The 21,973-nt window shown below is 38.4% G+C and overlaps 1 protein-coding gene across 1 annotated transcript; it reads left to right on the top strand.

The window, feature by feature from the left end:
* Window positions 1–231: 231 nt before the first annotated feature.
* On the top strand, window positions 232–17,298 carry NSUN2 (NOP2/Sun RNA methyltransferase 2). The gene is made up of 19 exons (XM_054164088.1): window positions 232–368; window positions 438–595; window positions 761–865; window positions 977–1,082; window positions 1,932–2,003; window positions 3,433–3,517; window positions 4,278–4,470; window positions 4,844–4,918; window positions 5,989–6,119; window positions 7,449–7,522; window positions 10,144–10,274; window positions 10,872–10,968; window positions 11,959–12,131; window positions 12,588–12,680; window positions 13,066–13,201; window positions 14,469–14,549; window positions 14,773–14,911; window positions 15,887–15,926; window positions 16,560–17,298. Exons 1-19 carry the CDS (start codon window positions 276–278, stop codon window positions 16,957–16,959), a joined length of 2,382 nt encoding a protein of 793 aa, XP_054020063.1. The 5' UTR covers window positions 232–275; the 3' UTR covers window positions 16,960–17,298.
* The last annotated feature ends 4,675 nt before the right edge of the window (window positions 17,299–21,973 follow it).

The raw sequence follows: 21,973 nt of genomic DNA, 5'->3' as shown, positions 1-21,973 counted from the left end.
GCAGCAGGTTGGAGAGGCGCTTAGGAACGGAAGTTCCGCTGGGGCGGGGCAGCACAGCACAACACATGACATGACATGACATGACATGACATGACAGCACATGACGTCATGCCACCGCGCGGAAGGAGAGCTGGGGGGCAGGCATCGCGCATGTGCGCGGTGGGCGCGAGCACGCGGCGGGCGGTTGGCCCTGTGGTGCTTCTGGCTGGGAGTGGACAAGGACGGCCGATCTGACGGCGGGACGGGTGGTGGGCTTCGTCCGGCGCTTGGCCGTCATGGGCCGCCGTGCACGCGACCGCAGGCGGCAGCAGCAGCAGCAGCAACGGCAGCAGGAGCTGGGCGGCGACGATGGCGGCGGAAACCAAGCGGTGAGAGCCGGGCCGAGGCGGAGCGGGGAGCGGTAGGCATGGTGGGCTGACAGTGGTGGTGTGTTTCAGGGCTGGGCCGGTGGCTACCCCGAGATCGTCAAGGAGAACGAGCTGTTCGAGCGGTACTACCGGGAGCTGGGTATCGTGCCTGCCGGCGAGTGGGATGCCTTCATGGCGGCGCTGAGGGAGCCGCTGCCCGCCACCCTGCGCATCACCGGTTACCGGAGGTAGGCACCATGGGGCGGGCAACGGAGGCGGGCTCGGGGCTCAGTACGCCCCGCCCCGCTGCCCCGAGTGCCTGGAGCAGGCAAGTACCTGCCGTTTTTGCCTCCGCGGCCGTCTGGTCTCTGGGATTGACTCCAGCCGCTCTAATGCTGGTCTCTCCCTTGCAGCCACGCCAAAGAGATTCTTCACTGCTTGAAGGAAAAGTACTTCAAAGAACTGCAGGATTTGCAGGTGGATGGCCAAAAAGTCGAAATGCCACAAGCACTGAGCTGGTAAGTCAACTGGAAGTGAAATAAAGCACCTCTCGTGTTTCCAACATAGAGCCTGACCAATTGGTTTCATTCTCTTTTTTGCCATGGCTCTTTTTCCATCTGTTTGCCCAGGTACCCAGAAGAGTTAGCCTGGCACACTAACTTAAGTAGAAAAATCTTGCGCAAGTCACCAGAGCTGGAGAAGTTTCATCAGTTTCTGGTTAGCGAGACAGAATGTGTAAGTTTTGGAAGGATATTGATTTTTATTGTTTTTACATATCCTGAGCAGTGTTTTATTTAAATGTGCTATGAGAAATTGAGGTTGTACATCTTCTCATAAGAATCAGGATTTTATGTTGCCGTTCATAGTGATTCAGCCTGTGACTCTGGTACATAACTGCAGTTACAAGTACTTCTCCTAAACTAATTGCTTCTTTGGGTTTGGGTTTTTTCATTTGTTTGTTTGTGGGGTTTTGTGTGTTTAGTTTTGTTGGTTTAGTTTAGATTTGATGTTTCATTGTTTGGGGGTTTTTTAATTTGTTTTTTTTGTTGTTGCTGTTTGTTTTGTGTGTTTGTTTTTTTTGGCTTCAGAATGTGAAAACATATCCCTGTAATATAATTAGCTGCTGCTACAAAACAAATATTTAAATCTGATGAAATGTTCGAGTGCGTATGTAACAAGACTTACCTTTAGTGATGGAGATTTCTCACAGTATCACCAAGGTTGGAAGAGACCTCAAAGATCATCGAGTCCAACCTGTCACTACCGACCACTTGATTAAAGCCAGTTTCACCTCTTTTGAGCAGAAACTGCACTCATAGAATTTAAAAAAAATTGGATTAAATATGTAATAATAACAAATTTTACTTGGGTAAAATACTGTGATTTTTTTTGTTAAACGTTAACAGAATTTAATCCCAGTTTTATAACACTACGGTTTGGATTGCTTTATTGTTTTACTACACAGAGATTGTTTCACTACATTCTTTTTATGCAGAGATGAAAAAGAAATGCTTGCAAAAGGAATGCATTCTTTTGTGCAGTTAGAAGGAGTTTGGTTTTGTTGTTTGTTTTTTTTCCCCCAAGGGAAACATCAGTCGTCAGGAGGCTGTTAGTATGATCCCACCTCTGCTGCTTAATGTTAGCCCTCATCATAAGGTAACTCTAGAATATACTGTGCACTAGAGTTTTTTCCTAGTAGATAATTTGACTGAACTATAAATGACAATGGTATCAATACTGTTACACACTTTTGTGCTGATATGTTTTATGCTTTCTGCACATAAACAGCAATCAGCTGGTATTCAGATTACAAATACACTGCCATAGGAATATCTGTTGCATATAGGTGAAAAAGCACCCTGTAAAAAATACTGTGGTTTTAAGTAGCCACATAATCTTACTTTCATAATCTTACTTTCAAGGTGTAAATGTAATTAGCTACACTTACATTATATATTCATGCTTCAACCCCATTTTAAAGTAAGATGACTGTTTCTAACTTCATGTTGTGAACAGATGTCATTTTCCAGATCCAAATGATAATGTTCTCTGCTGGGTAGTTTTCACCCCTCTGTGCCTTTTGAAGCTCTATAAACCTTCTCACATTTATATGCTAACAGATTATATGCTCTATAAATCTGTTAGGCATATATGGCACTGTCATACTGAGTGTTTTTCACAATACATTAACACTACTGTGTGCCAGCACTTATCACATGTTCTCTGGAGCAATCAGTAAATGTTCTTTGCATTTCTGCTGGTTTAGTCTTGTTCATGCCAGGGTCTTGCATGATGAACTCAGCAGAGCAGAGCAGAGCCATTGTCACCTTTTATCCTGTTGCCTGACTTCAGCTAACTTACTGAAGCTGGAAGTCCAGAAGATAATAGTTGTATGTTTCTGAAAAAATCTTTAAGTAGGCAAGAAGAAAGAATTTAAGCTTCTCTACTTCAGAAAAAAAGTGTTAGCTGTCATATGGTTTGCTGTGAAAGTGACTTCTATGAATGACCAAGTTTATGATGTGCCAGGAGGAAGAAATATGCTAGAAATCAGGTGTTGGTGCTACACTTTTCTGCTGCCTGAGGGAAGTTTGAATATTTTTCAAGTACTTCTTCCAGTATACAGAAACAAGCAGTTCATGCTGTTCTGATTTTTTGCATTACAACGCAGACGTGTTGGGTTGTCTCTGTTTAGTTTACTGATAGTTAAGGAAAAGTACTACTTGCAATGGAGTGTAACTTTGCCCTTAATGTGTGTGAGTGTAAGTACAGTTCCAGTTAACTTCAGTCAAAATTACTTGTGAGCTGGTAAAAGGACTGTATGCCCATATCTATATGCAGACTTCTTTCAGTTGTTTTTTTTCAGCTGATGCATTTGTTTGCTGCAACCCAAAGTCTTCGTTGTATTTTAGACCTTCAGAGATAAATCATACAGAAAATGGAACTGTACTTTGTTTTTGCAAATCTGTGTTCAGAATAATCATAATTCTGCAAATATATGCAACAATCATTAACAGGAACACACAATAAATTTCTCAAGTACTTGAAAATACAAAGTAGCACCTTTTTAACTTCCTGGTCTTTGTAGATTCTAGATATGTGTGCTGCACCTGGATCTAAGACTGCACAACTTATTGAAATGTTGCACGCAGACATGAATGTTTCTTTTCCTAGTAAGTCTGGTAAAACTACCAAAAACTTTTGTGACTTTAAATTTCCACTTTTTCTTGTAGATGATTAATATCACAGATAAGTAATGCATGTGACTACATAGGAATTCTCAGTGATAGAACATGGGAAGTACTTCACCTTTTCCTTGGACTTTTGTGTGCTTTCTTGATTTGAAGGAAAGATATGTGTTAGGTAGTTATCTTCGTAGTTCAGACTACAGTAGATGTGATTAGAGCTTAATTTTTGAATATAAATCTGGTATACTTTGTAAATGATGGCCCATAAGCCCTTCTGTTTTAAGGGTATCCCACAAACATTGGACTATGCTGCTTTAGCCTTAAGATAGTCAGGATATTTATCTTTTTTTTAAGCTTAAGAACTTTTACATTAGATGCTCAGATAGATACTGCCCATGGAATTTGTGAAGTTGACAGGAGTGGATTTGCTCTGTGCTCTGCTGAAAATCTGATGTGGCAGTGGAGGTTTTCTCTAATTTGAGAGTGAAAAGTTGAAAGACCATTGGTAGTATTGTACGTCCATTGCATGAAAGACAAAACATTTGAGGCTACATTTTGTACATCAGTTAATCCTTGACAACTTTATATTCTTTTATGTTCACTAAGGTATCGTGTGTTCATAAGCAGTCTTAGTTATAAATATCTAGTGAAAGATTTACAAAACTTTGAAGATAAGGCAATAAACTATGTAAAATTATTTAGCTGATGAATAGTAAAGCATCTTTCCACTATTTTATGTTCTCAGAGGGGTTTGTAATTGCTAACGATGTCGACAACAAGCGCTGCTATCTGCTGGTTCATCAGGCTAAGAGATTAAACAGTCCATGCATCATGGTGGTAAATCATGATGCCTCCAGCATTCCTAATCTACAAATAGATGTTGATGGAAGAAAAGAGGTCCTCTTCTATGACAGGATTTTATGTGATGTCCCCTGCAGGTATCTTGCATGTAATCTTCAGTGCACAGAAGTTACTGCATTAAGTGCAGTGCTAGAATTATTTTATTGAGTTACTCTTTTGGAGTTGAATAGCAAGTTACGATTTATAACAAATTCTAAAACAGGTGAACGTTTTAACCTGTCTTACCTAAAGGGATACCAAAACATGGTGAACTTGATTAATTCCAAGTGGTGTTTGAATTTGGTCAGCTGAAGGCTTTCAAGTTTTGAACTTGTACTCGGGATACTAAAATACAAAGGTAGTGTAGAAACAAACAGTACAGCATAGGAGAACTACTTAACATGGATGAGGGACTTGTTTCTTGCTGCTATAAATGACATATAATACAAATCTGTTTAATCTCTATTACAGTGGAGATGGAACCATGAGGAAAAACATTGATGTATGGAAAAAATGGACAACACAAAACAGTTTGCAGCTTCATGGGTAAAAATGCTTATTGTACCTCTGTACGTTGATTTCTGTTGCCTGTTTTTCCCATGTTTTTAATGTGTGTGCATTCACTTCTACAGATTCAGAAGAATCACTTGTCTCTCAACTCAAGAGCTTATGTGCTATTCAGAGAAAGTATAGTGTTTAGATGTGAGAAGTGAAGTATGTGTATCTAAATTACTTGTACTATTAGTAATGTCTGACACTGAATTAATTTAGACAAGGTAGCTAATAAAACAGGGAACAAATAATTTGGTTGAGCTTCTTAGCATTTAGGCAGATAAAGTACTATTAGAAAATACAGAGACTTGTAAAAATTAATAGTATTGTTTTAAAAGCTTTAGAATATTAGAGACAATACATGAACAGTTGCAGTTACCTGACACTGATTTATGTTAACTAATGGTGAATGGGTACTTAGCCTAGTACAGGCACAGTAAAAATAACAATTTAAACACAGATGAAAGATCTTAACAGCATTTTACTGTGTGTTTGTAACAAACTAGGAGTGTCATCATAACTGTGGTTCAGCTGACATGTGGTGACTTCTTACTGCTTGCATTTGAAATTGCAGGTTTTATTTTAGTTGCAAGTACACAGGTAGTTTATAGGGTGGTGATCCAGCTCAGTGATAACTTTTCTAAGAAGGTCAGTGCCAGCTAAGCTGTGTTGTCCAAAATACTTGTAATAGGCAGGTTTCTCCTCATTTTGATTCTAGCTTTTTGAGGTGAAGAGTTAGGATTTGGTGTGTTATTTTTCTAGTGTTGAGCACTTTATTATAAATGCAATGGAACACTAGAAAGAACAAAATACAGAATTTTATGTTAAAGGTTACTATGCAGTAGTGTTAATGTTTGACCTAATTGCTGTTTTAGTAGGTGTAGTTGTGTGTTTGCAGTGTAGAGTGCACTAAGCTGACTTGGTTTGAAACTGACTTTAATTTGTGTACTGGTAATAGCTTTGAAACTTGCTAAGTATTGGTTTAGTCCATGGAGAGTTACGTGACTGCAATGTAGTTTCTTTCTGGTTCCTGAATACCTGGCTAGATAAGAGTGTTCTGTTAGATTGCAGTTAAGAATTGCAACCCGTGGTGTTGAGCAGCTGGCAGAAGGCGGGAGGATGGTATATTCTACATGTTCATTGAATCCTATTGAAAACGAAGCTGTGATTGCATCTCTGCTGGAAAAGAGTCAAGGTGAGAATGCAAACTTGGACAGAGTGAGGAAATCTTTTCTCAGCCTTAAAAAGAATGTGCATGTGATTAGTGAAGTGTAAGTAAAACAGCAGTAATTTTTTGATACCTGTAGGATTTCATTTGTGTTGATATGAGCAGTCTTAAATGGGCCTAAATCAGGTGCAGACCTGAAGAAGCCATGCTTATGATAGACAAAAGACTTCTACAGATCCATGGAATTCCATCTGCATTAGCTGGGTTCTGCTAACCATTTCCACTGGTTGGAGTGCCTGTCTGACATTATTGTTTCCTTTGGAATACACTACATAGGACATTGCTGCTGTATGCTATATAGGAGTAAAAAGCCCAGGTTGTACTTAAGCAGTTAGAGGAATGTTTCTTTGTGCATGGGTAGATGGGAGTCACTGATAACTTTAGTGTCCTTTGACCCACATTTTCATATGCATCTTCATGGGGGTTTTTTAATGTTTTTGGCTTGCGTATGGAAGCTTGCTTAAGTTGCTCTTGAATCTCCATCACCGAAAGTAACAAGAGGTGGAAAAATTGCAATGAGCTGAGAAGCTGCACTGTGTCAGTTTGTGACAGTAGTTTAAGTAACCTAAATTTCTTGTCTTGAGCTGATGGACACTTTTTACAGAGTCAGTAAACTGAAGTTTGGAGACATCTAATTAGAATTTGCATGAAAAGTTCCACACACTTAAAGATGAGCCTTGTACAGAGTAGAAGCAGCTGCTCCTGGATCTGAGCAGGTTCTGGAAGTAGAGTAGCCTGTTTTGTGTAGCCTTTTTTTGGTGCCAGTCACTAGTCTGGCCCCAGATAACACAAATTTCATTGTCTCAGAAACAGCAGTTAGCTAAAATGCCTGCAGATAATCAGGAATTGACTATTTAATTTCCATTCAAAGGACATTTTATTTAGAGATAGTTTATTTGCATGCTGAGTGAAAGAATAATACAGACGTGTTTCCAGTAAATTATATTATGCTTGGCATATTAGCCAGAGTTATTAACCAGTGTTCATTTTAACAATGGCAAGATTGGAAAGTGGTAAGGACTTGTTCAGATAGGAGCACAAAGCAGTATGGACATCGCATTGTGGGTAAGATCCCCATGTCTGCCTGTCTCAGAGTCTGGGTGTCTTACTGTAACTATTTGGTGAAATTAATGTTTATGGTAGTTACTGTATAAGATTTTGTTCCTTGAAAGCTTTAAAAAACAATGGTCTAAAAATTATCTTAAAACTTGGAGGAAAGCTGTTTTTATAAAAGTTAATTAGGAACATAACTCTCAAACTCTGCTTTCAAGAATGTTTATATTCTTGGGATTTCAGGTGCCTTAGAACTTGCTGATGTCTCTTCTGAGTTACCAGGTTTGAAGAGGATGCCAGGAATTACAAAATGGAAGGTACTTAATTTGATATTTCTGTGAAGTTGTTGATCAGGGTAGAGTGTCAAATTGGGGAAGTGTTGAAGTGTAGTATTTCAAAAAATTAGACTGAAGCAAAGTAATGATAGCGATTTGCTCGTCAGAGCTTTAGCCAATACAGTATTGTAGGGGAGAGGGCTAAAAATCTTTCTGATGGTAAGTTCTTGTCATTTGCTGTCCTCTTTTTACTTTAGCTTCTTTGTGTTGTTTCCTCTTTCTTTTCTGTGCATGTGGCCTGTAGGTGGCAACATAATTTCAGCCACGTTTTAAGTTATTCTTCCTTCATCTTTACAGTCTGTGGGCACCTTCTCTCACCATTTCAGTAGTCCCTTGCAGTCAGGAGGTTTATGCCTATGCGTACACTAGTGTACAAGATACATGTAATAAAGGCTTGCTTATGTTCTGCCGTTGGAAATCCAGATTTCCTTCCTTTTTACAGTTCTGTTAGTACCTGAAGGATAAATGTAAAATGCCTAACTGTGGCTCTGTGGTCTTAATTTTACTCTTTGTACTGTATAAAGAAAGCTACACTTACATACATGTATGTATGTATATGAAGATCACCAAGAGTATATAGTATTCTCTGTAACATTTATTTCTGTGTTTGGATTGGAAATACAAATCTCCCTAATGGGTGTTTTTCAACGTAAGCTAATAAAAACTGTTGGATGTTTGCAAGACTTTCTTCAGCTCTTATTTGCTGCTATTGTACCTTTGCAGGCCTCACTGACTAGGTTATTACTGAATATATTTGCTTGCTTTGGTGCTGTTTTTACTTGGTGTAATCTTCAGTTTCCTGGTGAAACATCTGTTCAGTGAGAGCTCTCTGGCTTAGTGATTACATTGAATATTTTTGAGCAGCATTTGACTGTAAATCTCTGTAAACTGCAAAATACAAGTAAGATTTTGTTCAAGGAACACTTAGGTACTTGGAAAAAGCACCTAAGTACTCTATCCTTAATCCAGACAATGAACAAACTACAATGAATTATTTCAGAATCTTGAAAGAAGAGACCTTTTTCACTCCAAATCTGGTAATCTATTTCTGCCACACTTTTAGCTTTCATTCTGCTCTAACAAGAGGCTAGTGAAATGCACAATAGAGAACTTTTCAGCACGTTTATGGATGCTTTGTCAGTCTACCAGTTACTTTGTATGGTTAGTCTGGTAAGCCAAGACTGAACAGAGCAGTGCTGTTGGGCAGTTATTCTAGTTAACCAAAATAGACTTGTTTGCAATTCCAGTTATTTATCAATCTCTTGAGAGAAACAAATGAACTGAAACTGATGACTTCCAAAGGAGAGCAGTTCAGAATCTACTTTGACTCCATGTAGCAATATGACATATAGCATACTTGGACGTGAAAATACTAATTCTGGAACTACAGTAATTTCTAATTTAGGAACGTGCAAAGGCATGGTATTTTAGGTGTGATCTGATCAGTGGATGAGAAATGGCAAACTTCATGACTCTGAAATTGAGATCTGTGTTCTAACATTCTCAGTGGAAATGTAGATAAATTTTACATTAAACTTTCTATTAAAACACTTAACCCTTCAAATCAATCACAGCAAGATGCATGAAAACACTTCATTCTGCTTGCTAGTGCTGAAGTCACTGTCTCTGACTTCTCTATTTGATTGCCTTAACAATAAAAGGCCTTCATTTCAGTCATTAATTTTATATATTTGCCCCACATATTCCAAACTGTGACCTTTGTTACAGTCCAAGTGTCTGGTACAGAAGCAGGCATCTAGAGCTCTGAAGTAAAATTTTCCTTTTTGACACATTTTAATTTTTCCCCCCCTTAGGTATTCTTGCTGAAAGTGCATTCAGAATGCCTTGCTACAAGAGTTGTGGCTCTAACCTGCTTGTATCTTAAAAGACCTTCAAAACCTTTGACCCTGAGAATGAGGTGATGTTATGTCCACTCTGTATCTCAGAGTGGATTTATAGATGTGTTCTGAGTCACCTAAAGACACAGACACTAAAATTCATGGGGATGGATTCTTCAGTAACTTTCCTTGAAAATACATATCTATCTGTGGCCTAGGTTTGCCTATGTCATGGGGCTCTATGCTTAACAAGCTGTTGTGTTGCATTCTTGCATCTTTTTATGTAATAAAATGATTCCTCTTTTCTAATCTCTGACTGCAGTAGGCTTTTACCTTTGTAATAGTGCTTTAAAGCTGTCTATGGCAGAATGTTTCACAGCCAGTCTGGCGGAGAAGAGTGTATCCTAAATCTCATAGTTTGCTCATCCTATTCCCTCGCCATCTCTCCTTGAGATTTTGGTGTTCTGTATGTCAGAGAAGGTTACCAGAGACCACTGCAGTTGATTGTACAATCAGTCTTCACTTGACTGCATGCTTCTTGAAGCATACAAAGTGGAGAAAAGAGGCACAGGTGTAAAGAATCTTCCACTCTTAAGTGCACACATACAATGCACAAAGGAACAAATGCACTTTAAAGAACTTAATTTACCAGAAAATAACTTTGCTTTTTTTTGGCATCTGAACCTTGGTTTGAAAATATTTTAATTAAAACTTGTAAAATGGTGACCTATGTTCTTCACAGTATTTGTATTTACTCCTTTGAAGGTTATGTTGAAAGATGGACAGTGGTTGGAAGAGTGGAAAGATGTGCCTTCAAACAGACAAACACAAATACGTCCCACGATGTTTCCAGTAAAAGATGAAGAGAAGCTAAAGGCAATGAATCTAGAGCGTTGGTAGGTTTTTGCAGAGCATATTTTCTGAGGTTTTGATGGTTCCCTTTCATGATGGTGGGCAAATTATAATTAGGTCAAATTAGGAATGTATTCCAGTACATACCTGTGTATATATACACGTCTGTTTTGATTGCATCCTTTGTAACAGCAGTACACTATATTTAATTCCATTAAACTGAGAAAATTTATTGAAAGTTGCTTAGAAGGAATAAGTACTCACACAAACATGCTGAATTCTTTGCATCCAACAGAGATACAGAGCCAAAATTAATGGGAAAGTGTGTAAAACTTTAATGTTTTAACAGTGTAACTTACTTGCTGTGAAAGACTTTCCATAGATATTCTAAAAAGAGTATTTAGAAATGAGTTGTTAAAGCTCAGATGCATACAGTGAAATGAATTCATTGCACTAATGGAAGCTGTTTTGCCAGAACGCTCTTAGATTAGTTTGTAGCTTGCTAAATTAAATCTGCACAATCCTACCAGCAATACTTAGTTTACCTTGAAAGTAAATATAAATGTGACACTTCTAGTACTTTTTGAGAGCTTGAATGCTGCTGCTGAATACATGACAGTTTGATTGTTTTCTCCCTCTAGTCTTAGGATATTGCCACATCACCAGAACACAGGAGGTTTCTTTGTGGCTGTGTTAATAAAAAAATCTCCAATGCCATGGAATAAGCGCCAGCCTAAGGTAACTTCTTTTAAAAGAGCTGAAATGTTAACTTCTAATATTTCTAGATGTTCTGGAGGTTTTGAACGGTTACATAACAGAAACTGTTTTGTGTTTGCCCTTCAGTTTTAGTTCAGTGTGTCACCTATATTCCTTAAGAATTTTTAAGAAATGCTCCTTTTAAAGTAGAAAAAAAAAGAGAGGGAGGATTTTGAAATCATAGTAAAGTAGCAAGATAAAACTTGAGCATAAAATTAAGTCTTTGAAAGAATTACAAAGCAGATTACATTGGTTACTTTAAGCTGTTGCTTCCTTCAGCTGTGCATGGTCCCTCTGCTGAAGGCTTTTTTCTGCTGGCTTGTACACTAATTCTGATTTCAGTATATCTTACTCTGGCTGGTTACTCAGGAGTGATTCACTGGCAGATTATTCTAGCAGATCAGCAGCAGGGTTGGATGTAAAACTGTTAGCAGCAGCATCAGATATTTGACTTTAATCCATTTGTTGTCAATTTTCTTCAAAATCCTGTCAACAGGAGCTTAAGTTGGCATGATATATTTGATCTCTCAGATTGCTCATATCTGAGAGAAATGTCTTGTGTGAATCCCTTTTAGGTGTTTCTGTTTGTTTGATTTGCCTTATTAGAACACTGTATGAATAAATGGTATGTAGCAGTAAGTAAAAAGCACTCTTACAGAAAGCGTGCAGCATCAGGATGTGTGTTTCACTTGGAGTGCTAGGAGGAATACAGCAGATCCTTCCTTAAAATAGTCTTCACTGTGAGTGCTTGTACATGATTTTGCAAATGGTATAAAAATAACTTTCTTGTATAGCTGGTGAGAAGTTGTCCAGATCAGTATCTTATAATGGTATCTTGATTTAGTAATCAGAGTAACTCCCTAAATCCGTCTAAGCACTTGGCATACAAATGCAGAAAGAGAATATAGGTACCTTTTGTTCCAAGTTAGATACTACTTTTGCATCATTGATAATAACTGTCATTTGAAATAGATTCATCAGAAATTGCCACAAACAGGCGATTCTGAAGTGTCAACAGTTAATTCAGATAATGGTTGTGAATGTGTTACCGGAGAACCAGCACTTGCTGAAAATGAGGATTCTAAAGAAACTCAAGAACTGCAGAATTTGGATACTGAGCAAAGCAAAAAGGAACGAGTATGTGGGTAAGAGGCCATATCTAAGTCCTGTGACAGCTTCATAATTGTTGAGTATTCTGTAGTTCTTTTATTAGTGGACTCATGTAGAAGTTGATCAAGAAGAGTTAACGAATCTGCTCAGCTGTCCTGTGTTTCCACATTTTCTCTCATATTTCAGTGAATGAGGAAAACTATTGCTTGTTAGTGTTGTCAAAGTCTGTTACTCCTTTCTTCACTGTTAGGAAAAAAATGCTTTCAGAAGTTAACCTTTTGAACATCTTTACTGCCTTTACAATTACTCCCTCAGAAATCTGTGTTTACTTGGTTTTGTGGTTTCTGTTTTCAAGCACTTCCTCATTTTGAGAAGTTAAATTGTGGGTATTGTATGCCATAAGGCAAGTGTTGACTAAATTAACTGAATATACTGATTTTAAACCAAATACTTTAACTAAAATTGACAATGCAATGGCATTTTCTTTTTAGACCACCACCATCTAAAAAAATGAAGTTGTTTGGTTTTAAAGAAGACCCTTTTGTGTTTCTCCCTGAAGATGATCCATTGTTCCTTCCTATCCAGTAAGAAAAAATGTTTCTGTTTTGGCAGCAAGATTCCTAGTAGCTAAAGAATATTAGTAGTTCAGTTGATCACAAAAGAGAGATCTAGATGGTCATACATAGAACTTTTTCCTTAACTTTGCATGAGGTGCCTTTTGCCTCAACACTTAAACTCTCCTTAAATGAGAACCGTCAAGTATAGTTTGCACTGGAAATTTTTGAGTGCGTCTCAGTGTCTATGACAGGTTGTCTTTTCTGATGTCATGCATCTTAGAAAGTCTGATCTTTGTGTTCTGGGCCCAGAGTTTCAAGGATGTGCAGGGAAGGCTTGAGAAATGGGCTAACTCATGCACTTTGAGTATGTCATTTCATTGTTCAGTTAATCAGAAAAGTACTATGATCACAGGAAGTTTTATGCGTTGGACCCATCATTTCCCAAGATGAATTTACTAACTCGAACTCAAGAAGGAAAGAAGAGACAGCTGTACATGGTTTCTAAGGAGCTAAGGAATGTGCTTCTGAACAACAGTGAGAAGATGAAGGTATGCTTCATCTCTTCAGATTTTCACAACAGATCATAAGCATCAGTGGATATCTCAAACTTTGTCTGAGCTTACTGTAGCGGATTAGCCCACTGATAGACCCTTTTTTGTTTTTTAAAGTCTGAATGAGTGTTTTCCCTTCTATCCCTTCTCTATTAAAGACATGAAAACTTGTCTCTAAGAAGTAAGTATAACAGTCTTCAAAATTAAAATCAGTATGGGTTTTGTCAGGTGTAAGCTTAAAAGCGGAGGAAAGGAATACGTGTCTGCTCTGTGCATGCCCGCATTTTTATGTGGCCTTTGGGTGCATTCACAAGATGACATTGACACTGTTGTGTTTATGAGCCGCTTAGTTATAAAATATTAACAGCTTTGAGAGCCTACCCAAAATAACACGTAACTTCAGCTGAATTGTTAGCTGGCTGGGTTACGTGGAGGCATTGTCTCAAAGTAATTTCAACCGCTGAATATTTTGAAAAGCTGTGGAGCTGAATGATAGTGAGATAAAGTAGTTTTAGAACTAGAGGGATTCTTTTTTTAATGTGACTCCCCAGGGAAAATACCATGCAAATGCCAAAGATTTGTCTTAAAATCTGTTGAGGGATTTAAGATAGAATGAGTTCATGTAGCCCAGCTTCCTTCCTGCTCTGAGTTAACTTCAAAGCTAGATCAGATACAGTCCATGGCCTTGTCCAGTTGAGTGGTGAAAATTTTCCAAGGATGTTCACTAACTGTTTGCGGCAGATCTTCGAGATGGATAAACAATGACCCTTTTATTCCACATGCAGGAAATGGCTACATAACTGACAACATTTTAAGAAACTGCTGCATTCTGTTAGGCAGCAAGACTTTGGGTATCGCAAAGGATACGGTGTCCTAAAAAGGCACAAGTGCTTAATATTAAAATTGTGTCCTCGATTAACTTTCCCACAATCACCCAGAAAACTCTTACTCAAACTAAAATTAAAATTAGATCTTAGTAGTTCATTGCCCTCATTTTAAGACTGCCATTTCCACACAGTATTCAGTTTTCAACATGGAAAGGAAGGAGTGAAAGGCATTCCTGCTGAAATACTGGGAATTCATTTTTTCCTTGAACAAATTTTCACATGAATTTAATTCAGTGTCCAGTGCACATGAACAAACATTACAGGAGAGCTATCCTTTCTTCCTCCTTTCAATTGAATAGTTCAGGAGAAACAAAGTTCAGATTGGTGATTTAGAATTTATACGCCTTAATGATGATTGTTGGCTTTACTGTTTGCAGGTTATTAACACAGGGATAAAAGTCTGGTCTCGCAACAGCGATGGCGAACAGTTTGGATGCGCTTTCAGATTAGCACAAGAGGTAACGAGACAGCATTGTGTTTTCAAAGGAGGTACTTTGATTTCCTCTAGAGCCTATAGCACAGCTGGTGTTAAATTTATCAGATTGATGCCAATTTGTGTTTTTCACAATGGTGTAAGAATCTGAAAATTACTTCCCAGTACTAGCTAAAGGCCATAACTGTCTTTATCATTTTTGCATCAGAGACTGCATTTTGAAACAATTGTATCTATTTATTTAACAGGGAATTTATACTCTCTACCCATTCATTCATGCAAGGATTATAAATGTCTGCATAGATGATGTTAAAATTCTGCTAACCCAGGAAAATCCATTCTTAAGTAAATTTAGCAGTGAAACACAGAAGAAGGTCAAAGACATGGGTAAGCCTTCTAATTTGTCCTATGACAAAATGATTGTTCTGTGTTACAGGGAAGACTATGAGAATCCTGTCACATAAATTATGTTTGTTAAAAATGTTCACTAAATTTATCTTAAATATATTTGTTAGTTAGATAAATGAGCATTATTGAAACCCAGTGTGCTGCTAGAAACTGTAGTCCTTTGTGATCGCTGCCTTTAAGGTTTACGAATTCTGGAGGACAGAAGAGTTGCCAAACCTGTGACTGCTGTGAAGCAGTGCTGTAAGGCAGCATTCAAAATACCTGGTGAACAAATATTTTATAGATGTGACTGATCTTTTTTTTCTTTTCCCCAATGCCTCTTAGTACTGCCTCCAGCAGAAACTGTTTGCAGTCTGCAATTGTTTGTCAAAAAAATAAATCTGTGGATCATATACAGTTAATCAGATTTTATTTTGATAAATATGAAGTGCAATTTCTACTCATACTAAATTTTTGTTTCCTCTGCTCTGGATGCTTGAAGAAATGAAGGCTCACTTTCAAGCTTTTGTTTATTTTGTTTTGTTTCCAAGTCATTGCTGGTCCTTGTACTTTAGGGTGCAATGAGACAAAATAGGAAGAACAATTTTTCTAAAGTTTGGGTTGGAGAACTCCTATGATCATTTTAGTTAAATAAAAGAGCCTTCCTAGATTTAGTGAGTAAATTAGTCTACTGTGTGCTTTTGTATTTTAATTTGTTTGGGGGTTGGGTGGGGGCAGGGTTGACAGCTGCTTTTGTAACTATATAAATACTTTGGTCTGAGATAAAAAGAAAAAAAATTGGTATTATCTATATTGCCTATAGTTTAGTGTACTGATGTAAATAACTGCTAATCAGTTCATCCTGGGTGGCTAAAAACTTGTTTTCTTGACTATTTTCAAATGATAATAATTTTAACATTGTACCAAATAACATGTGTGTTTTGGTCATGTTCCTCCCACTCCTTTTCCCTGTAGCGATGGGAAGTATAGTTCTGAAGTATGACCCAGACCCTGGGTAAGTAGATGCATTGCTTTTCATTTATAGTTTTAGAACTTGGACAAGAATTTTTTAGTCAGCAATAACAGCAGTGGAGGCACAGAGATACAGTAAGGTCAGCCAGACAGGATACAAAGAATGTAGGAGGGAAAGAGGCCATCTTGCCTGTGTGTTCTTAAAAGAAATGTAGCTTTATAATAGGGGACCAGTGTTTCTGCCAGAGGTCTACAGTATCACTGCATGTTGTTTGTTTGTTTCTCCATGGAGACAAGCATTTTTAACAGGAAAAGGTGAAATTTTTCATTGTTCTTTTTTAGCTGACAAAGTAATACTAAAAGCTCTTGAGAAGTTTTTAAATGTCAACTTTCATCTTACTGATGCTTGCTATTTTTGAAACCAGAGCCAGAAAATTCTTTTGCCTGTTGGAGAAATTTAATAGCGTTGAGATTTAGGTTTTTTGCTTGCTTCCTTGTAGACAAGCAGGTACCTGTTTAAATATTGAAGTTAAGACCAATATACTGCATCTACAAACAGTTATAAAATACATTCACTATTAAAGATTGTGCACTTATTTATCAGCGTATAGCTATAAAATTAAGTTTTGAAGAATAATTTTTTCTTAGTTGGCTGAACATAACTGCTTGCTCGTAGAAAACCTGGTGATCTCCAGTGTCCTATAGTGCTGTGTGGTTGGCAAGGAAAGACATCACTCCGTGCCTTCGTGCCCAAGAATGAGAGGCTTCATTACCTGAGGATGATGGGAGTTGAAGTGTTTAAAGCAAAGAGGAAAGAGGAGGAATCAGAAAGTAAAAAGGAGGAAGAAGTTCAACACAGGCTGGCACAAACAGAGGAAGGAATGGATGTGGAAGATAAAGAACATGATTTAGTCATAAAAATGGAAGCAGAAGTAGGTGAAGAATCGTCCCACAGTCCTGTGGAAAGCAGTACTATGGAAACTGAAAATGAGGATTTAGATCAATCTAGTAAAAATGCCGACAGTCATATAATCCAGGAAAACAAAAACATAGATACAATTAATGTGAAAAATTAGTTTCTTTATTACTTGGTAGCTTCCATGAGGCTCAGATCCAAAATTTTTCTTTTATCATGGAAATGTATTTTAAAATTTCAGTTGGAATGGGATGTTCCTCTTCTAAAATGTTACCTGGTTTATTTTTTAAATTAAAACTCTCAAGAGATTTTTCTTGAAGTGTGTCTTTACTGCTTTAAGCTCCATTTAACTGGTAGGTTTGCCTGTCTGCTGCTGGCAATGGACCATGTACAGGTAAGATCTAAAGTTCAGATTTGAAATGGAATAATGGTAGGTAGAAATGAACTGCATCTGTCACTTGTTAAGAATTCCTTCAGAACTAAAAACTGTGGGGTTATACAAAGTACAGAAATTCTAGAAAAGCAATTTTTTTTCTTAAGACTGCATACCCCACCTACTATCCAATATGATTACTTACACCAGGATAAGGGAATCAGTGTGAGTATACATACAAATGAACATATAGGGCATTTTAACAACTTGGTTAATAGTTATTCGAAAGAAAGCTGTGCACAGCATCCTGGGAAAAAGAAGCAGCAGAATGCATGTTTGAGGTTCTTCAGGGTTGTGAACCGCTTGATAGGCACGGTTAGGAAATGTCATTAACTAGACCTTCAGGCATGCTGTGCATGCCTCAAACTCTTATCTTGAAATTGCCTTTTTAAGAGCTGTGACTGTCCCTCAAATGCGCTGCAATCATCTGTTTCTCTGTCATGTCTCATTTTTCCAAGATACATTTTTGTAGCTGAAAGAACAGCTCTTTAAAAAGTGTGTTGGCAAGTATGTTGTTGTATAGTTAAAGTTTAAAAGAGGTTAGTTTCAAGAGAGTAGTTTATTTAGTCTGACTTTAAAATTTAAAAAATAAATAAAAATGTGACTACCTCAGAAACTTAATACAAGTTCCATCCTTTGTGGCTTAGTTTCAGTAATACTCTTTATGCTTGTATCAAGTTGGCCTAAGAGGAAGTGAACAGTAACACAAGGTATTGCTGTCCACTGGGACCGTGGTGATAACAAATACTTGCGTTGCTTGTCAAATTGAATTTTACTCTGTATTTTTACTGATGGAGTGTTGATGTGGCTTGGATCCATTTGCTGTACCTTGCTGCAACAGACTTTTCTGATGCCTGCCCTTGAACTACTTCATCAAAGGGAGTATTCTTGAGGGAGAGACATCAAAGCGAAATAATGTCATGTCCTCTGATACTAGTCTCATGCAGTGAAGAACCATTGATAGGACTTGTATTTCTCTTGGGAGCCTGTAAAATAGGTTAATAAAAAAACAACCAAAAAACCCAGTCCTCGCCCTTGTATTTTGCTAAGGTTTGAGTTTGTTCTTAGAACCGAGAGCTGTGACTGGACAGGTGCCTTTTTCCACAGCTCCTTAGGCTGAAGAGCGGCACAGCAGGATTTTCTTTTGAACAGAGATCTATGCAAAGTACAATTTTTAATTCTTAAAAGTATACAAGGAAAAAGAAAAGAAAGCTACCTGAAACTTCAGCTATGAAGCTTAACATTGGTTTTCATATCTTTGCATTTATTCTGACATGCAGCATTTGAAAAGGAAGAGGGGTGGAAGACAAGTGTCATTCTGAAATTCTCAGCAGCATCACAGTCTGCAGTAGCTAACCCTGAGGATGACTGCTTTTAATGCATCTAATCTTTGTGCTTGAATGACCTCCACAATTTATCTGGTCAAGTGTTAAAATTTACATGAAGAAAAAAATTTGTTCTCAATTATGCCTGCTGATGCTGTATCTGTTGCTGTCCCTGAGCAGGGGTTTAAACCTCATTTCAGTCAGTGACTGCTAAGGCTGCAAGTTTATGACAAGTTAAGTTGATAGAATACTTGATATAGACACTCCAGGCAAATTAAATCGGCAAAAAGCTAACTACAGAAAATGAATAGTCTTGATTTTTTTAATATTTTTTTGATGAGACTGGAAGACTAAAATGAGAGCAGAAAGCTTTTATCAGGGAGCTAAAGAAAAGCAGTTCTTGGTTCATAAACTGAAGGAAATTGGGTAGAACTTAGGTTCTTGGTAGGCTAAGAGTCCACATCTGTGTTATTTAAAATCCTTTGCGTAGTCCCATTTTTCTGCATCATTTATGAAATTTGCTTTGCTCTTTGATTTTTGGAGTTTTTTTCCTGTCAGGTGCAAGTGGGAAATTCCAGCCAATAAGCTGGGAGCTTTACTCCATAACTGCAAGTTTGTTTACACCAGTTGCTCTGTCCTAGTTATTACTCTTGCCTTGATAGCCAGAATGGAAGATGCCCAAAACTTTAGGTAGTGACTGAAAACACCGCCCTAGGTTCCTGGGCCAGGGGCCTGATGAAATAGAGTGTTTTTGTTTGTTTGCTGAATTACATGCTGCTGTGGCTCTGATGGTCAGGCAGTTGAACCTCTGCTTGGAATGTGGGTTGCTGCAAAGAATTTAAAAAGAAGATAGGCAATCATGTTAAGTTTGAAACTATGAAAGTCTTAAAAATCAGTAGATTTGAAGTTCATAAACTGTTAAGTCCATCATGGTCAACAGTCTCGATTAAATGTGAGATTTCTGTAGTTAACATTGCTGGTTTTTAGAAACACAAAATTGTTGATGTTTACACTGATGGCAGGGGCTGTTATTTGTGACAGGAGAAGAAAAAAATTCCTGCATCTAAATGAATAGTCTGATTGTGTTCTGCTTAAAGAGATGCCCTCAGGAGAGGCTGCTGGAGCCTTCTGTTGACTGAGAAACCGAGAAAGAAAAGAAGAGAGAACATTACATGAGAGAATCCTTTGTAGCTTTTTCTGTAGTACTTACCTAATGTTAGTAATTAGTTGGAAAGTTCATTAGAGTTTTAATACTTCCGTTTGATGCAAAATTAATTTACTGTACTCTAGTGCCACTGGGGTGATTTGTTTTTTTAATTAAATGTCTGACTCCTATTAAAAGTCAATGAGACTTCTCAGAGTATACAGACCCCTTGAAAAGTTCCTGCCTTTTTAGGCTCAAGAGTGAAAGAAAGAAATCTAGCTCCTGTTACAGCCCCTACCTGAGGCTGCAGCAAAGGGAAATCAGAGTGTTCCTTTCTTCCAATGGGAGAACTCCATCTGGGAAAACAAGCAGCAGTGTGCTTGTGCCACTTTGCTGCCGGAGCTGAGCTGAGCACGGCATCTTGTGCTGCTGTCGCTCCAGGACAAATCTTGTAAACAACCCCCAGTAAAGCAAATGGATACAAGAGCACTTCTGTTATTCCTAACAAACGTTCTGGTAAAGTCAGCAGGCACACTTGTCACATCCCATGTTTGCTGCTCTGCTTTGCAGCTGGCATTCAGGACAGTCAAGTGCATCTCATGGGGGCACCTGCACCTTACAGAGGTGGGCAAGGCACCTCACTGCCCAAGCCAAGCACCAGCAAGGGCCTGTTTTGGAGGAACCAAGGGTAGCACAGCACTCTGCATATCTTCAAGGTGTGGTGTTACTCACAAGAATAACTCTGCCTCTGTTGCCCCAGGTGGATTTCCTACTGTTGCCACTGATCCTTGTGTCAGACACATGGTTGTATTTAACTAGGATTTATTTGTCACTCTGCGTTTCATAAGACTGAATATTGTTTTAGACTAAAAGCTGGTTTCTTGCAGCGTGGCTGTGTTAGGAATTTAACTGAAGTGTCCTACTTCTGCACTTGTTATTCCTGTTCAGTTACATTTAAGCAGGCTGTTGGCAATTATTTGCCTATAATCCCCCTTTTTCTTATGTTACCTGTTCATGGCTTTGGCAGGATGGGTAACTCCAGGTACTCCATCATGGAAGCATCCCACAGGAATGTACCTGTACACTCCTGCCTCACCTGTGTACCTCTTTGTATTTCTGCTATTTTGTGTCTTCTGCTCCCATTTATTATTTGTTGTCCCTTGAAATTACTGACAGCTCCCCAGTTTTCTTTTTGTGGAGCTCAAAGCCTTTCAGGTGTGTTAGAAATGGAAAACTGATATGAACAGTGGCAAAACCAATTCTTACAGTGTGTATGTAAGAACAGACAAAACATAATGACCCTTGCCCAGGTGTAATAGTTTAGCACAAGGGCTAACCTGACTGCTCCCCCAACACAAAAGTGAGGGGTAGTGTAACACACAACTCAGGGCTGAGATGAAGAGGTAAGAGTTTAATGTAACACAAGGTATCATAAGCACAATGTGTAATTAGCTAGTAATCTAATTAATAATGCAATACACAATTACCTTGGCTTAGCCTATTTGCAGAAACAGTGCAGTAAAATACGGGGTGGGGACGGGGAACCAAAAACCAGCATAAAGCAGAGAGCCAAACCCAGCAGCTCCCTGACTCCCACTCTTTCCACTGCCGTGTCTGCAGAAAAGAGCCCCCACACAAGAAGTTGGAGCCCAGAAGCAGCAATTGGAACTGGAAGCCTTCCATGTTGCATTCTGAACTTCAAGCCCCATAATACTTTGCTCCAGTTAGCACTTTCATTTTTGAAGCTGGCATGGCTGCAGTGTGGTATAAATAACAGCAGCAGGTTCAATTCAATCCATGAGACCAGAATAGTCTCCCAGGCTCCAGGATTGTTTTGGGCCAGAGATGTTGTCTTTGGGTTTAATGGTCCTATATTTCTCCTCCATTAATTTGCTAATCAGTCTCTGAGACCACACGAACTTCTAGCACTCATCCTATCTCAGAGAGCCCCAAGATCCCACCTATTGTATGAAGTATTGCTTCCTTTTGGTTGTTTTTGTTACTTGGCAAAACTATTAAGTTTTGTTTGATGATCTCCACTTCTTGCATCAGATGAGACAGTGCACAACTGATTGGGACTAGTTTCTTCAGGATGCTTGTGATTCTATTGTCATCTTGCCCTCTTTTTTCCAAGCTGAAGATTCCTAGCTTGCTTCTTTGTTCCCTGTGTGGGTACTACTCCATATTCTTTATCAAATGTTTCTGAACTCTGTTCAGTTTTTGTGCACCTTTCCAGGTGAAGGAATGAGAACTGCATATATGGCATTTGTGC

The sequence above is a fragment of the Dryobates pubescens genome, chromosome 9, assembly GCF_014839835.1.
Source record: "Dryobates pubescens isolate bDryPub1 chromosome 9, bDryPub1.pri, whole genome shotgun sequence".
NCBI classification, from domain to species: Eukaryota; Metazoa; Chordata; class Aves; order Piciformes; family Picidae; genus Dryobates; species Dryobates pubescens.
Note: the sequence above shows the minus strand (reverse complement) of the source record. Positions and strands in the feature narration are given on the sequence as shown.

Bases quoted from the DNA above. Each gene is read 5' to 3' on its own strand.
- NSUN2 (XM_054164088.1), top strand. From the start codon at position 276: ATGGGCCGCCGTGCACGCGACCGCAGGCGGCAGCAGCAGCAGCAGCAA. The intron at 7,523-10,143 runs GTACTTAATTTG...ACTCCTTTGAAG, and splicing joins CAGGAATTACAAAATGGAAG to GTTATGTTGAAAGATGGACA. The intron at 14,912-15,886 runs GTAAGCCTTCTA...TTTTCCCTGTAG, and splicing joins GAAGAAGGTCAAAGACATGG to CGATGGGAAGTATAGTTCTG.